We start from the raw sequence: 16,129 nt of genomic DNA, 5'->3' as shown, positions 1-16,129 counted from the left end.
GAGTCTCTTACATCAGGGTCCACATCAGAGTCCCCTCCCCTTACATCAGAGTCCCCTTATATCAGATTCCACATAAGGTTTCCCCCTTACATCAGGGTTCACATCAGAATCCTACCTTATATCAGATTCCACACCAGAGTGCCGCCCTACATCAGGGACCACCATCAGAATTCCCCCTTACCTCAGACTTCAACCAGAGTTCACCCTTACATCAGATTGCCCCCCTTCTATCAGACTCCCCATCAGAGTCCCTCTCTTACATCAGATTTCCCCCCCATTACTTCAGAGTCCCCGCTTACATCAGACTCCACACCAGAGTATGCCCTTACATCAGAGTCACCCTGTAACGTGCATGTGACGTAAATGTACAGATTTGAGTAGATAAGATGCGATCAGTAGCAATATGTAAGGGCATTCCATTGTCATTAAGGATGTATATTCAGTCAGAGGTACTCAGACACAGAGGCATCAATTAGGCTGAAAAGCCCGGCTTCTGGGATGTGACACCTTTGTGTTATTAAGGTTGTCACCTTCTGGTGAAACCGGTTTAAAGGAAGTGGCTCTAGACATTCCTGCTTCATGACAGCAGGGAGCTAAAGGTATATCCATCCATCAAAAGGGGTATGTTTAATCTCTAATAAAAGCTAAAATATTAGTTGCAGAGAGATGAATATACTCCCTTCTATATGGGCTACATCTGCATATAAAATCCATATTTGTGGCGTAGGTAGAATGCCAGGAAAATGCAGGGAATGGTTAGGTGGAGCTGGATTGCAACAGTCAAATGGTGTTTGGTACTGTCTCGATCGGACTGATGCACTGGTGTCGGAAATCCAATCCCCGACTTGGTGTTTCAAGGCGGTCTTAGTCCAATTGAACTTGGGCAGTTTAGCATCCAGAACATCCTGTGGGCAGGTACAGGGGCAGCCCCCATGGTCAATTGTCCCAGGACTAATGTCCTGCCTACGTCCATATCCCCATAAAAGGAGTACCCGGGCATTGGGACATTTGTGATTCGTACGGAGCTGGTTCGATCGACCAACGGATTGCTGTTTCTCCCTGACTTGCTCCAGTCGCAGGATAGATCTTGGTAAAAGTTTTATCTCTGTCTTTTATTCCCTTTTATTTTATAGTGAATAGTCATTTGTGTGTCTTCTTGTATTTTTGTATTTCCGTAACTTTTTATATTTTGTACATATTTTATGCACTGCCCACTTTCGGGAAATTAAAGCTTAAAATTAATGAGTGACTTCTGTGTATTTAAGCACGGGCTCATATCTTCAGAGAGATTAGATTGGATTAGATTAGATTGTATCGTATTTTAGTGCCTTTAAACGCTCGGTCAAGCTCATTGCCAATCTGTATGCAATTGCGCTGTGTGTGGGCAGATTGCGTGCAGATTGAAAAAGGTAACAGATCGGCCAGACGGAGATCTGTGTGTGTGGGGTGTCCCAGCAGACCGTTCTGCGGATAAACTGTTGGGTGGTGGCAGGCTACCTTTTGTGGTGTGTCTGGTGCGGGGGGGTGTGTGGACAGTGGAAGAGTGATTAACACCGGGGTTCAAGCTGTAGGTAGCTGGAGGGACCTTATAAGGGTGTGTAATTACTAAGCTGGTCCTCAACTCTAATCAGTGCACCAGATTGTATATAAGATTTGTATCTGCCAGTGTGTGGTCGACCAGCTGAATTGGAGTGAAGTCGCCATCTGGTGGTGGCCAAAGGTAGTGTGGGCTGTGAAAGGGTATCATGGTTGATCCTATATACCAGTGGTTCTCAACCTTTCTAATGCCGCGACCCCTTAATACAGTTCCTCATGTTGTGGTGACCCCCAACCATAAAATTATTTTCGTTGCTACTTCATAACTGTAATTTTGCAGTGGGAGGAGTAGCGCCCCATCACTGATGTCAGTGGGATGAATAGTGTCCCATCGTTGGTATCAGTGGGAGGAATAGTGCCCCATCATTGGTGTCAGTGGGAGGAATAGTGTCCCATCATTGGTGTCAGTGGGAGGAATAGTGCCCCATCATTGGTGTCAGTGGGAGGAATAGTGCCCCATCCTTGATGTCAGTGGGAGGAATAGTGCTCCATCATTGGTGTCAGTGGGAGGAATAGTGCCCAATCATTGGCGTCAGTGGGAGGAATAGTGCCCAATCATTGGCGTCAGTGGGAGGAATAGTGCCTCATCATTGGCGTCAGTGGGAAGAATAGTGACCCATCATTGGCGTCAGTGGGAGGAATAGTGTCCCATCATTGGTGTCAGTGGGAGGAATAGTGTCCCATCATTGGTGTCAGTGGGAGGAATAGTGTCCCACCATTGGTGTCAGTGGGAGGAATAGTGTCCCATCATTGGTGTCAGTGGGGGGAATAGTGCCCCATCATTGGTATCAGTGGGGGGAATAGTGCCCCATCATTGGTATGAGTGGGAGGAATAGTGCCCCATCATTGGTATGAGTGGGAGGAATAGTACCCCATCATTGGTATCAGTGGGGGGAATAGTGCCCCATCATTGGTATCAGTGGGAGGAATAGTGCTCCATCATTGGTATGAGTGGGAGGAATAGTACCCCATCATTGGTATCAGTGGGAGGAATAGTGCCCCATCATTGGTGTCAGTGGGAGGAATAGTGCCCCATCATTAGTATCAGTGGGAGGAATAGTGCCCCATCATTGGTGTCAGTGGGAGGAATAGTGCCCCATCATTGGTGTCAGTGGGAGGAATAGTGCCCCATCATTGGTGTCAGTGGGAGGAATAGTGCCCCATCATTGGTGTCAGTGGGAGGAATAGTGCCCCATCATTAGTATCAGTGGGAGGAATAGTGCCCCATCATTGGTGTCAGTGGAAGGAATAGTGCCCCATCATTGGTATGAGTGGGAGGAATAGTGCCCCATCTTTGGTGTCAGTGGAAGGAATAGTGCCCCATCATTGGTATGAGTGGGAGGAATAGTGCCCCATCATTGGTATGAGTGGGAGGAATAGTGCCCCATCATTGGTATGAGTGGGAGGAATAGTGCCCCATCATTGGTATCAGTGGGAGGAATAGTGCCCCATCATTGGTATCAGTGGGAGGAATAGTTCCCCATCATTGGTATCAGTGGGAGGAATAGTGCCCCATCATTGGCGTTAGTGGGAGGAATAGTGCCCCATCGTTGTTGTCAGTGGGGGGAGGAATAGTGCCCCATCGTTGGTGTCAGTGGGGGGAGGAATAGTGCCCCATCGTTGGTGTCAGTGGGGGGAGGAATAGTGCCCCATCGTTGGTGTCAGTGGGGGGAGGAATAGTGCCCCATCGTTGGTGTCAGTGGGGGGAGGAATAGTGCCCCATCGTTGGTGTCAGTGGGGGGAGGAATAGTGCCCCATCGTTGGTGTCAGTGGGGGGAGGAATAGTGCCCCATCGTTGGTGTCAGTGGGGGGAGGAATAGTGCCCCATCGTTGGTGTCAGTGGGGGGAGGAATAGTGCCCCATCGTTGGTGTCAGTGAGGGGAGGAATACTGTCTCATCGTTGGTGTCAGTGGGGGGAGGAATAGTGCCCCATCGTTGGTGTCAGTGGGGGGAGGAATAGTGCCCCATCGTTGGTGTCAGTGAGGGGAGGAATAGTGCCCCATCGTTGGTGTCAGTGGGGGGAGGAATAGTGCCCCATCGTTGGTATTAGTGACACAAATGATGGGGCACTATCCCTTCCACTGACACCAATGATACTTACCTTGCTGACTCCTGCTCCAGCCTGGGCTCGCTCTCTCCCTCTCCCATCTACAACCTGCATACCTGGCTGCAGCAGCAAAATTTGCACTTACCTGTCAGCTGTCTTCCTTCTCTGGCCTCTCTCTTCACTCGTTCCTGCAGCTCCCTCGATCTTCTTCGATCTCCGCGCGTGCCGCTCGGCTCCTCCTCTCCAAGCTCCACCTTCTCGCCGGTGATTGGCCGCCTGTGTGCCTCTCCTGAGCTACAGTTCCGGTGGCCAATCAGCGGCGAGGAGGCGGTGACAGGGGCAGCATATCATCCCGCCCACAGATCGCGAGACAGAGCAGCGGTGTCTCGGTTCCTAAGACCATCGGAAATATGTGTTTTCCGATGGTCTTAGGCGACCCCTGGGAAATGGTCGTTCGACCCCCAAAGGGGTCGCGACCCCCAGGTTGAGAACCGCTGCTATATACAGTTTTATATATTCAAAGTTAAGTCCCCTTTATTTCCTCTTACCCCCAAGTCACGGCTGCACGCCTCGGTTAGCTAGTCGCTGTGGGCGTGGCGTGTGGGGGATCCGTGACACACCCCTTACATTAGGGTCCCCATTTGATTTTCCCCTTACACTCGAGTTTGCATAAAAGTCCACATCAGAGTCTACATCAGAATCCCCCTAAATATCAGAGTCCACATCAGTTTCTGCATCAGAGTCCCCCCAAAATATCAGAGTCCACATCAAGGCTTGCCCTTACATCAGGGTCCACATCAGAGTCCCACCCCCCTTGCAGCAGGGACGCCATCAGAGTTCCTCTCTTACATCAGAGCCACCCCCCCACCTTGCATCAGGTTCCCCATCAGAGTTCCCCCTTACATCAGACTGCAAACCAGAGACCACCCTTACATCAGAATCCTTCCTTTCGTCAAGATTTTCATCAAAGTCCCTCTCTTATTTCAGGGTCCACCCCACTTACATAAGAGCTCCCATAACAGTTTCCCCTTACATCAGACTCAACACTAGAGTCTGACTTTACATCAGAGTCCCCCCCCTTCTATCAGGGTCCCCATCAGAGTCCCCAGAAAAGTCCCACCTTACCTTACAAACTTGCAGCCTTACTGCAGCATTGGAGTGGGAGCCTGGAGGCAGAGCAGGTTTGAACAGAGGACGTTTCTTCCTCCTGTAAATGCTGGGGCAAGCATGTGATTGGTGGCAAGCACAGTAGGCCAACATCAAGGATACGCCACTGATCCTAGCTGTGGGACAGAAAATAATCTTGTAGCAGGCCACATTTGGTCCACGTGCCATAGTTTACAGACCCCTGGTCTAAAGCCAAGAAACAAAAATGTAATATAATATATACTGTATGTAGGGATGAGGGAATGATACACTGTATTGCCAAAAGTATTGGGCCAGCCCTCCAAATCATGTGATTCAGGTGTTCCAATCACCTCCATGGCCACAGGTGTATACAATCATCACCTAGGCATGCAGACTGCTTCTACAAAGATTGGTGAAAGAATGGGTCGCTCTCAGGAGCTCAGTGACTCCAAGCGTAGTCCCGTGATAGGTTGTCACCTGTGCAATAAGTCCATCCGTGACATTTCCTGGCTACTAAATATTCCACGCTCAACTGTTAGTGGGATTATAACAAAGTGGAAGCAACTGGGAACAACAGCAACTCAGCTTGCCTGACTGCACTGTGCCAAGTGTAAAGTTTGGTGGAGAGGGGATTATGGTGTGGGGCTGTTCTTCAGGGGTTGGGCTTGGCCCCCTAGTTCCAGTGAAGGGAACTCTTAAGGTGTCAGCATACCAAGACATGTTGGACAATTACATGCTTCCAACTTTATGGGAAGAGTTTGGGGATGGCCCCTTCGTGTTCCAACATGACTGCGCACCAGTGCACAAAGCAAGGTCCATAAAGACATGGATGAACCAGTTTGGTGTGGAGGAACTTGACTGGCCTGCCCTCAATCCAACAGAACACCTTTGGGATGAATTAGAGCGGAGACTGTGAGCCAGGCCTTCTCGTCTGAAACCAGTGCCTGACCTCACAAATGCTCTTCTGGAAGAATGGTCAAACATCCCCATAGACACCCTCCTAAACCTTGTGGACGGCCTTCCCAGAAGAGTTGAAGCTGTTATAGCTGCAAAGGGCGGGGCCAACTCAATATTGAACCCTACGGACGAAGACTGGGAGGCCATTAAAGTTCATGTGCGTGTAAAGGCAGGCGGCCCGATACTTTTGGCAATATAGTGTAGGAGGGAATGAAATTGTCCAGAAGGTTTACCTGTCATTGTTATATTTACATACATTGTTAACTTTTTGTCCCTAAATATTTCTGATGATTGTATTTTTTTCTTTCTCCCAAGTAAAGTGCAGGTGCTGTACGGGGGGACCGACCTGTTTGACTACGAAGTTCGGACCACCTTCAACAATGACATGCTACTGGCGTTCATCAGCACGGGCTGTATCGCTCTCCTCGTTTACATCCTCACCTCATTCTCAGGTACCGTGTGAAAATTGGTTTGGGGTAAAACTGGATTTTCCTGTAAAAAAATGTATATATGGTCATTCTGTAAGCCATGTGGTAAAGAAAATCCCTTCCCTAAAAATGCCTCATTGCCTCACCCAGAGGTCTCTACAGAGCCCAAGCCATGTTATAAGCAGCTAGTTGTAATAAAGTAGAACAAAAGGCAAAACTGTTTTTCCTTTTGGAAAAAGTAAGGGAGAGTTATATCTCCTGCCAAGTTTGTTTGCTCTCTGTGTCCCATTGGGGAGAATTCCCTTCACTTCCTGTCCCATAACCAAAACAGGAAGTGACAGGAAAAACCTGATTGTCACCATTGTCACTAGTGTGCCCACTGGAAGATTCTGTTCTGGTGACAACCCTAAAAAATGTTTTTTCCCTTTCACTCCTGGTGATAAAATTAAATAGAGAGGGTGTTCTAAACCATCTCCACTCCATCCAAAACTAAAAAAAAAAGTTTCGCCTTTAGGTATACTTTAAGCATTGCATCCCCAGCAATGGGTTTATGTTTACTGCACTGGAAGTTTTACAGTGCTGCGACTTGAAAGTCCTGCAACTTGCGTGCCACTTGGTGCGACTTCAATGTGACTTTCATACAACTTTGATGTTATGCGACTTTGGCTCTCCGAAGATGTCCCTTGTTTCTCTGTGCAAAAAAACTGTGGAGGTTCTCTCCATTCATCATTTGATGCAGGGTCCATTGTCCTATTCAGGCACTTCTGAAGAAGAGATTGTTTGATGGCTCAAAATGCGTCAAGTGTCCTATTAATGCTACCACCTCCCCCTCACTGCCCTTCTCTGTTGGGGTCCCTCAAGGCTCTGTCCTCGGGCCCCTTCTCTTCTCCATCTACACCTCCTCCCTTGGCCGACTCATACACTCTCACGGCTTCAACTACCACCTCTATGCTGATGACACAAAATCTATCTCTCAACCCCCCACCTCACCCTCTCAGTCTCTGCCCGAATCACACACCTACTGAGCGACATTTTAGACTGGATGTCGCTCCACTTCCTTAAACTGAACCTCTCCAAAACCGAGTTTCTTGTCTTCCCCCCAGCCCGGACCCCACCCCCCATTGACTTCTCCATCACATCCAACAACGCCACCATCAAACCCGCCCCGCAGGCCAGAGAACTTGGTGTTATTCTGGACTCCAACCTATCCTTCCATCCCCGAATCCAATCTTTAACAAACTCATACAGACTCCACCTCCGCAACATCGCCAAAATCCGCACGTTCCTAACCCCAGAAACCACTAAACAGCTCATCCACTCCCTCATCATATCACGACTCGACTACTGCAACTCCCTCCTCACTGGCCTGCCTCGCCACAGGCTATCCCCGCTTCAGTCGATCCTGAATATGGCTGCCAGACTCATTCACCTTTCCAACCACTCCATCTCCGCCACCCCCCTCTGCCAATCCCTCCACTGGCTTCCGATTGCGCAACGGATCAAATTCAAAATCCTAACACTGACGTACAAAGCCGTCCACCATACTGCCCCGAACTACATCACTGACCTAATATCCAAGTACCGCCCAACACGCACACTCCGCTCCTCACAAGACCTCCTTCTCTCTAGTTCCCTGGTCTCCTCCTCCCATGCCAACCTCCAGGACTTCTCCAGGGTGTCACCCATCCTCTGGAACTCCCTGCCCCAACCCATCAGATTATCACCTACTCTCCTCTCCTTTAGGCGCACCCTGAAAATCCATCTCTTCAGGGAAGCCTACCCCACCACCTGCTAACCTGCCGACCTCCTCCACTCTTCCTACCACTCCATCCCCCACAGCTATCTCCTCCTGTACCACCATCCCCTCCCTCCTAGATTGTAAGCTTGAAAGAGCAGGGCCCTCAATCCCCTCATGTTTTGCATTGTATTGGTATTGTTCTGTCACATGTTCTGTCCCCCTTTGTAATGTACAGCGCTGAGCGAACCATTGGCGCTTTATAAATACTGTATAATAATAATAATAATAATAATAATATTATGACTTGAACCTCGCTTTGTGTTTGTATATAATCTGTGATTGATGTGCATGTACAACCGCCTATATTTGAGGATTTATAGGATTTTTTAATGTTTTATACAATAGAAATTGATTAAACTTTTTATACACACTAAACTTTGATACAGTCTTTGTGCCTTTAAAATCCCACCAAAATAAGAGGGTTTATTCCATTTAATCGCTTCCCGACCGCCCTATAGTAGAACTGCTGCTACAAGGCGGCAGGGCTGCACAAAATCATGTATATATACGTGATTTTGTATTTCCGGGTAGGGGTGCGCACGTGCCCTACCCTTGCTGCCGTTGGGGGCTGCAGCTGTCGATCACCAGGTTCTGGCTGGAGATTGTCCACCATCACTGAAGTATCACTGACGGGCGAGAGTTCTGTATGTAAACAATACATTTCTCTCCCTTGTCAGCTTTAGCATGCTGCTTTGTATTGCTCTGCATAGCAGAGCAATACAAAGCAGCATGCTTACAGAGTGAAGCACACACAGCACACAGTTAACCCTTTGATCACCCCAGATGTTAACCCCTTCCTGCCCAGTGTCATTAGTACAGCGTCAGTGCTTTTTATTAGCACTGATCACTGTATTAGTGTCACTGGGGATGTCAGTGACAGTTGGTCAGTTCCCCTCAGTGTCAGAATGCCCGCCATAGTCCCGCTATAAGTCGCTGATCACCACCGCTACTAAAAATCCAATATATATACCACCATTTGTAAACACTATAACTTTAATGTAAACCAATTAATTTACACGTATTGAGATTTTGTTTTAGCAAATACATGTAGCAGAATACATTTTGGCCTAAATTTATGAAGAAATTTGATTTTTTACTGGTCATGTTTTATAGCAAAAAGTTAAAAATACTGTTTTTTTTTTTCAAAATTGTCGGTCTTTTTTTGTTTATAGAGCAAAAAATAAAAAACGCACAGGTGATCAAATACCACCGAAAGAAAGCTCTATATGTGGGAAAGCTCTATATGTGGAGATGTCAGTGACAGTTAGTCAGTTCCCCCCAGTGTCAGAATGCCCTCTGCAGTCTCGCTATATGTCTCTGATCGCCACTGTTACTAGTATAAAAAAAAAAAAATCCAATATATATACCACCATTTATAAATGCTATAACTTTCACGTAAACCAATTAATTTACACGTATTAGGATTTTTTTTAGCAAAGACATGTCACAGAATACATTTTGGCCTACATTTATGATGAAATTAGAGTTTTTAAATTTTTTTTACTGGTTATGTTTTATAGCAAAAAGTCAAAAATATTGTTTTTTTTTTTTTAATTGTCGGTCTGTTTTTGTTTATAGAGCAAAAAATAAAAAACGCAGAGGTGATCAAATACCACCGAAAGAAAGCTCTATATGGGGAGATGTCAGTGACAGTTAGTCAGTTCCCTCCAGTGTTAGAATGTCTGCTGCAGTCCTGCTATAAGTCGCTGATCACCACTGTCACTAGTATAAAAAAATCCAATATATACACCGCTATTTGTAAATGCTATAACTTTCACGCAAACCAATTCATTTACATGTATTGGGATTTTTTTTTAGCAAAGACATGTCACAAAATACATTTTGACCTAAATTAAATTACATTTTTTTACTGGTCATGTTTTTTAGCAAAAAGTCAAAAATATTGTTTTATTTATTTATTTTTTTTATTTTTGGTCTTTTTTTTGTTTATAGAGCAAAAAATAAAAAACGCAGAGGTGATCAAGTACCACCGAAAGAAAGCTCAACTCATGGGAAAAAAAGAACATAAATTTCATTTGCAATGTTGCATGACCACGTAATTGTCATTTAAAGTAAAGCACCGCCGTATCACAAAAAATGGCCTGGTCAGGAAGGGGGGTAAATCCTTTGGAGGGCAAGTGGTTAAGCCTTGTATACACAGAACCCTTCTGTGTTTATAAGTGACAGCGGCGAGTGGGGGCAGAGGGTGAGAACCAGAGGTGGCAGATGAGGTCCGCCACTGTCTGGCTGCAAAACTGGGTGAGAGGGCCACTTGGCAAGCCCTGGTGGTGGATTCAGCCCTGTTGGTGGATTCAGCCCTGGTGGTGGATTCAGCCCTGGTGGTGGATTCAGCCCTGTTGGTGGATTCAGCCCTGGTGGTGGATTCAGCCCTGTTGGTGGATTCAGCCCTGGTGGTGGATTCAGCCCTGTTGGTGGATTCAGCCCTGTTGGTGGATTCAGCCCTGTTGGTGGATTCAGCCCACAGGCCTTGTGTTTGACACATGCGCCTTAATGGATTTTCTTTAGATTTGTACAGATGTTCATTGTAGTATAATTTGTCATAATGTCTGGTCCTGTTATTATTTTAACAATGAACAATAATAAAGGTGTGTCCATATTTTACAGTGTTCCTGTCCTTTTTTGGGATTGCCAGCATCGGCCTCAGCTGCCTTGTGGCTCTTTTCCTTTACCACGTGGCCTTCGGGATACAGTACCTTGGAATATTAAACGGGGTGGCAGCTTTCGTCATTGTTGGTATTGGTAAGTATATTGTCATGTATCATTTTTCCATTATATAAAGTTATATTATGCAATGTGGGGGTGCCCCCCCCCCCAAAAAAGGACTGTTTTAATGTGGGTTGTTATGTAGTTAGCGGTCCAGCCTTGCAGCACAGGAGTCCTAGGCTCAGTTGGGTCTCAAATATTGAGGAGTATGGATAATTGGATTGCCTCAACTGTAAGAAGAGGAAAATTGTACAGTATGTTTGGTTGGCCAAATCTTTTTGTTTTCTTATTTGGATGGAGTAAGGAAGGGTTACAACCTTTGCCAAGTTTTAGTGCTCAATATTTCCTAAATGGTGGAAGCGTGGATTACCCAAAGTGTTTTTCTACAGCCTTGAGTTTTAATGTCAAAGTAGACTGGCTGCTCTATTTTTCCATTTTGTGGATGGTCCTTAGAGAAACATGAACACAGAATAATGCAAAAAGGCACCATGTATAAAAGTCCAGATTAAGTTTTTATTTTCAATGACCAAGAGAATTCCAGTGCGTTTCGGGAAGTTGGTGGTGTTCTGTAGTCCTAACACCCTTCCTGTCCTTGACTGGCAATGCTGCTCCCCAGGGGCGGACTGACAACTCATGGGGTCCCCGGGTAATAGGGGATCATGGGGCCCCTGTGTCCTCACCCACACTCAACCACACCCAAAAAAGCCTATGAAATGTACCAGGTACATCTCATGGGGCCCCCTACTGACCCTGGGCCCTCGGGCAGTGCCCGAGTGCCCAAATGGTCAATCCGCCCCTGCTGCTCCCCCATAGAGACAGCATAGCATACTTACCAACATTATGGTCTTGAATCCTGGGACACTGCTAATTCTGCCCACAGTCCCCATTTGGTGTACTCACTTTCTGCATAGGTGTGTCACAATGACACCCACTTAACAGGTTGGTACATCCCAGACCTGCCTATAAATATGCAGGGACCACCCATTACACCCACTTTACCAGTTGTTCCCACTCAGGCCCCAAATTAGACATGTGGGGACTGTCCACTCCTGGCCCCAATCTCCACAATTAATGTCTTTTTGAGTTAAATGTAGAGTAGCTCAAACAAGGTTGATGCTGTGATCTTGGGGCATGGTCTGGGACACAGCATCTCTGGGACAAAGGATCAAGATACAGGACTGTTCCCACAAATCCGGGACATTTGGCATCTATAGTACTGTGGCAGCACCCAAATATTGCATAGTTCCATTTTAAACTTTAACATTTCTAACATCCTCTGTTTGTAAGGTCATCAGCTCACTTTCCCCCTCCTTTATTTCCTGTGTAAAAATGTGTTCCAGTCTGCACTGGTACTCTAATTTTCAGCTGCAGAGAGTTTATCTATCTGTGAAACCACAAGGTCATATTCTGCACTGTTTAGAAAATATTTTGAATGTACAGAAAGTGAAAGAGAAAATACATGCATTGTGACGTAATTGCTGATATGTATACACTGTGAGATGCTTTTCAAGGCACTTCGCTTACTGACATGAGCCCTTGCTAGGTCAATCAGCGCCAGGGGCGGACTGACAACTCATGGGGCCTCCGGGCAATAGGGGATCATGAGGCCCCTGTGTCCTTGCCCAAACTCAAAAAAGCCTATGAAAAAGGTACCAGGGGCATCTCATGGGGCCCCCTACTGACCCCGGGCCCTCGGGCAGTGCCCGAGTTTCCAAATGGTCAGTCTGCCCCTGATCAGCGCTGATTAATAAAAGGTTTGTTTTCCTCAAGTTCGTGTCCGGAGTTTTACCTGGTATTCCCAAAGTTGCCATTACAGTACAGTCATCCTCAGACAGGATGTGTGCTATTGGCAGGATCATCATGTGAAAATAAAGTAAATGAATAAAAAAGGAAAACTAATACAGCCGCCACATCTAAGGACTTGTCAGCTGCTATATATTTTTGTTCTAGGTTTTCGATAGACTTTTATATCTCTAACTTTACCACAAAACCCTCTGTTGCTGGAAATGTGAAACTCTGATACAAAGATGAATTCTGATTGGTTGGTGTCAATTAGGGCACTTTTGTTGTGTCCCTCAGTCCATTGCGGTACAAAGACATTTCTTACTTTTTAATGATCTTTGCAGTGAACCGAGCGCCCGTGCTATAAAATCCAATTAAAGCGGCCTTTAAACAGTTGAGCCTGTACCAAAGTCCTTGGTGGCTAACAACGATTTTGCCTTTTATATAAAGTACTTTCCTTTTATCATTCTCCTGCTTTCTGACAAGCTGCGATTCAATATTTCTTTTTAGGTTATAAAATCCGCATGTGGTGCAGCTTGATAGAAAATCATTGTCTTCACTGTGATCAGCGCTCAGTGCTGTCGCTGCAGTTTTGCGGCCAGAAGATTCTTCAGCTTTTTATGTTTAAAATGCAACTGGTAGCAAAAAAAAAAAAAAGTTGGCTTTGTTAGGTGCCAGGTTGTATAATCCACTGTGCTCCTGTGGCTCATTCTAACAGGCAGCCAGAGGGCAGTAAAATTAGGCAGATGAGCCAAGGTTTTATTGCCCCGAACCGGTCACCTGAACATGGGTATCTAGCTGCTGACGGGTGGCCATGATGCAAAAATGAGATGGCTGGTACATTTCTAGTGTATGCAGAAGAAGAGTACTTTTTTTGGTTGCTATGGGTTACTGTTTTTTGTTTTTGCTGTACGTCATTAACCTTTTAATGTTGACCATGTGACCACTTTGGGATCCAATCACAGCAGTCTCAAGATACAGCAAAAGCGCTGGGGGAGGTGGTATGGCTTCTGTATCATGTTATTGCTGTGATTGTCTCCCACAGCAGTCATCTCTCCCATCTTTCTGGCATCCGATAAAAAGCCTTAAAGTGGTTGTAAACCTCAGGCATGAAATATGAACAAAGCATATCCCTCTGTAGTGTTTATTTGCTTCAGTACAGAGCACTAATTGTCATCTCTCTGCTACTTCAGTCCTCTGCTATCAGCATGAATCACTTCTGACAAGTTTTCCTGACACCAAGAGAAAAAAGGTAACAGGGGAGGGTCCTCCAGCACACTGCCTGTGACTGACAGCCTTAGCTCTGTTTTTGTGTGCTGTATGAAAGAGGGGGGGGGGGGGGGGGGTGTATGTGCCTTCCCTCCATCAATCAGCTCTCACTAAGCTCTGCAGACTGTAATTTCTTCTCTCTGCCCCCTGCTTTCTGAAAGCTCAGACAAACGTTGAATAGCTGTAGAGAAGAGAACACTGCAGATGAACAGGTACAACTTATATAGGAGGATTTATTTCATTTCTGTGTATCACCTGAGGCTGGTCACTTCAGTGGGTATATGAAGGGGTTTACAACCAATTTAACCAAGAGCTCTCGGTGACAGCTCAGGCAGTGTGCTGGGAGCGCGCACTGGGCATGCTCTCAAAAACACAACCTGATGACACCGTGGACGCACACATGAGGTGGCTGGACACTAAAGCTTATCTTTCTGACGTATATGAATGTTGTGCAGTCTGCAAGAGGTTAAAACCAATATGGGGCAGTGAGCTGTTACCATAGCAACCAGTCGAATTTTAGCTTTTACTACTTCGGAGATGTCAGAACTGTGGAAAAGTATTTGTTGCTATGGGTTACCGCGCTCTTTTGTCTGATGGAAGAGTATTTTCTATTCACTGTGAACCATTTTGTGTCTCTCGATAGGAGTGGATGACGTATTTGTGTTTATTAACACCTACCACCAGGCCAAGCACATCAAAGACCCTCGTCAGCGTATGATCCACACCGTACAGACGGCTGGGAAAGCAACCTTCTTCACCTCGTTAACCACCGCCTCGGCCTACGCAGCAAATATCTTCTCTCAGGTTAGAAGCAGAGGCCTTTCATCAGGCCTGGGTCTGGCCTTGTGGAGGAGGCTATTGTGATGGACAGAACCACGGCCAGTCTAAGGCAACATCCTCTCTGTCTAGGTTCACAACTATGCAGGTTGCGTTTGAGTCGTTTCTGCATTGCGTTTTGTGTTTTTTTTTTTTCCGCGTTTTTTTTTTCCTTTTTTTTGTTGCTAGGCAGATTTAAAATGCAAAACGCAGAAAAAACACAATACATGCTTTTCTGTAAAGTTCCCATTGAAGTTTATAGAACCAAAAACGCAATGCTTTGCATTCAAAAATAGTCCCTGACCCTTTCCAAAAAACAAACCGGATGAAAACGTGGAGATGTGAACGTGTCCCATAGGAAATCTTGTTAAATGGACTGTACTGCATTTCTGCAAAACGCAGCAGAAAATGCGTAGGTGTGAACCTGGGTAAGGCTTTGTGTGGCTAGGGTATGGTAGAACCGGCCATCTGAATCTAGACGCTCTGTACTGTAAAGATACTGCATGGCGGCTGGTGCAAAAATGAAACAGCATTTTGCATTCAGCAGGCATTGAGCAGGATGAGCTGATTGAGAAAGAACAGTTTCTCTTTCTTGATCAGCCTTGTCCTGTCCAGTACACACCCCCGCCCCCTAGTAAAACACTCCCCTCACTTCTATAACCCTTCCCTGCAAAATAAAGTTAACCCCTTCCTCCCCATTGCCATTAGTACAGTGTCAGTTTTTTTTTTTTTGCACTGATCACTGTATTAGTGTTTTTGGGGATGTCAGTGACCCCAAGTCAGTACCCCCCAATGTCAGAATGTCTGCCGCAGTCCCGCAGTCCTGCCATAAGTCGCTGCCATAAGTCCCTGATCGCCGCCGGAATTCGCTGATCGCCGCCATTATTAGTATTAAAAAAAACCCCTAAAAATCCCAGTATCTTTCCCGCCATTTGTAAACGCTATAACTTTCGCGTAAGCCAATTAATTTACACGTATTGGGTTTTTTTTTTAGCAAAGACATGTTGCAGAATGCATTTTGGCAGAAATTTATGACTAAATTTGATTTTTGCATTTTTTTTTTACTGGACATGTTTTATAGCAAAAAGTCCAAAATATTGTTTTTTTTCCCTCAAAATTGTCAGGCTTTTTTTTTTATAGCGCAAAAAATAAAAACCGCACAGGCGATCAAATACCACCAAAAGAAAGCTCAATTTGTGGGGAAAAAAAGGATGTAAATGTCATTTATGTACCGTATTGCATGACCGCGCAATTGTCCGTTACACTAGCGCAGTGCTGTATAGCAGAAAAATGGCGTAAATTGCAGTATCTATACCATAGTTTGTAGACGTTATAACTTTCACACAAAGCAATCAATATACACTCATTGGGATTTTTTTTTACCAAAAACATGGAGCAGAATACATTTTGGCCTAAATTTATAACCAACTTTGAGTTTACTATATATTTTTTATAGCTGAAAATAAAAAATATTGTTTTTCTTCAAAATTTTTGGCCTTTTTTTGTTTATAGCGTGAAAAATAAAAAGCGCACAGGTGATCAAATTACACCGAAAGAAAGCTCTATTTGTGTGAAAAAAAGGAC

General features: G+C 45.6%; 1 protein-coding gene across 1 annotated transcript in view; it reads left to right on the top strand.

Annotated features, from left to right (window-relative positions):
* DISP3 (dispatched RND transporter family member 3) overlaps window positions 1-16,129 on the top strand; it is a 205,456-nt gene that overhangs the window by 90,563 nt on the left and 98,764 nt on the right. The window contains exons 4-6 of the mRNA XM_089658398.1: window positions 6,044-6,180; window positions 10,580-10,714; window positions 14,373-14,533. Coding sequence (XP_089514524.1) covers window positions 6,044-6,180; window positions 10,580-10,714; window positions 14,373-14,533 — 433 coding nt within the window. The remainder of the gene's footprint in view (window positions 1-6,043; window positions 6,181-10,579; window positions 10,715-14,372; window positions 14,534-16,129) is intronic.

Source organism: Staurois parvus, unplaced genomic scaffold (assembly GCF_062004578.1).
Source record: "Staurois parvus isolate SC_StPar_1 unplaced genomic scaffold, SC_StPar_1.0 ptg001066l, whole genome shotgun sequence".
Classification (NCBI taxonomy): domain Eukaryota; kingdom Metazoa; phylum Chordata; class Amphibia; order Anura; family Ranidae; genus Staurois; species Staurois parvus.
The sequence above is the reverse complement of the archived record's forward strand: the minus strand, read 5'-3'. Positions and strand labels throughout refer to the sequence as shown.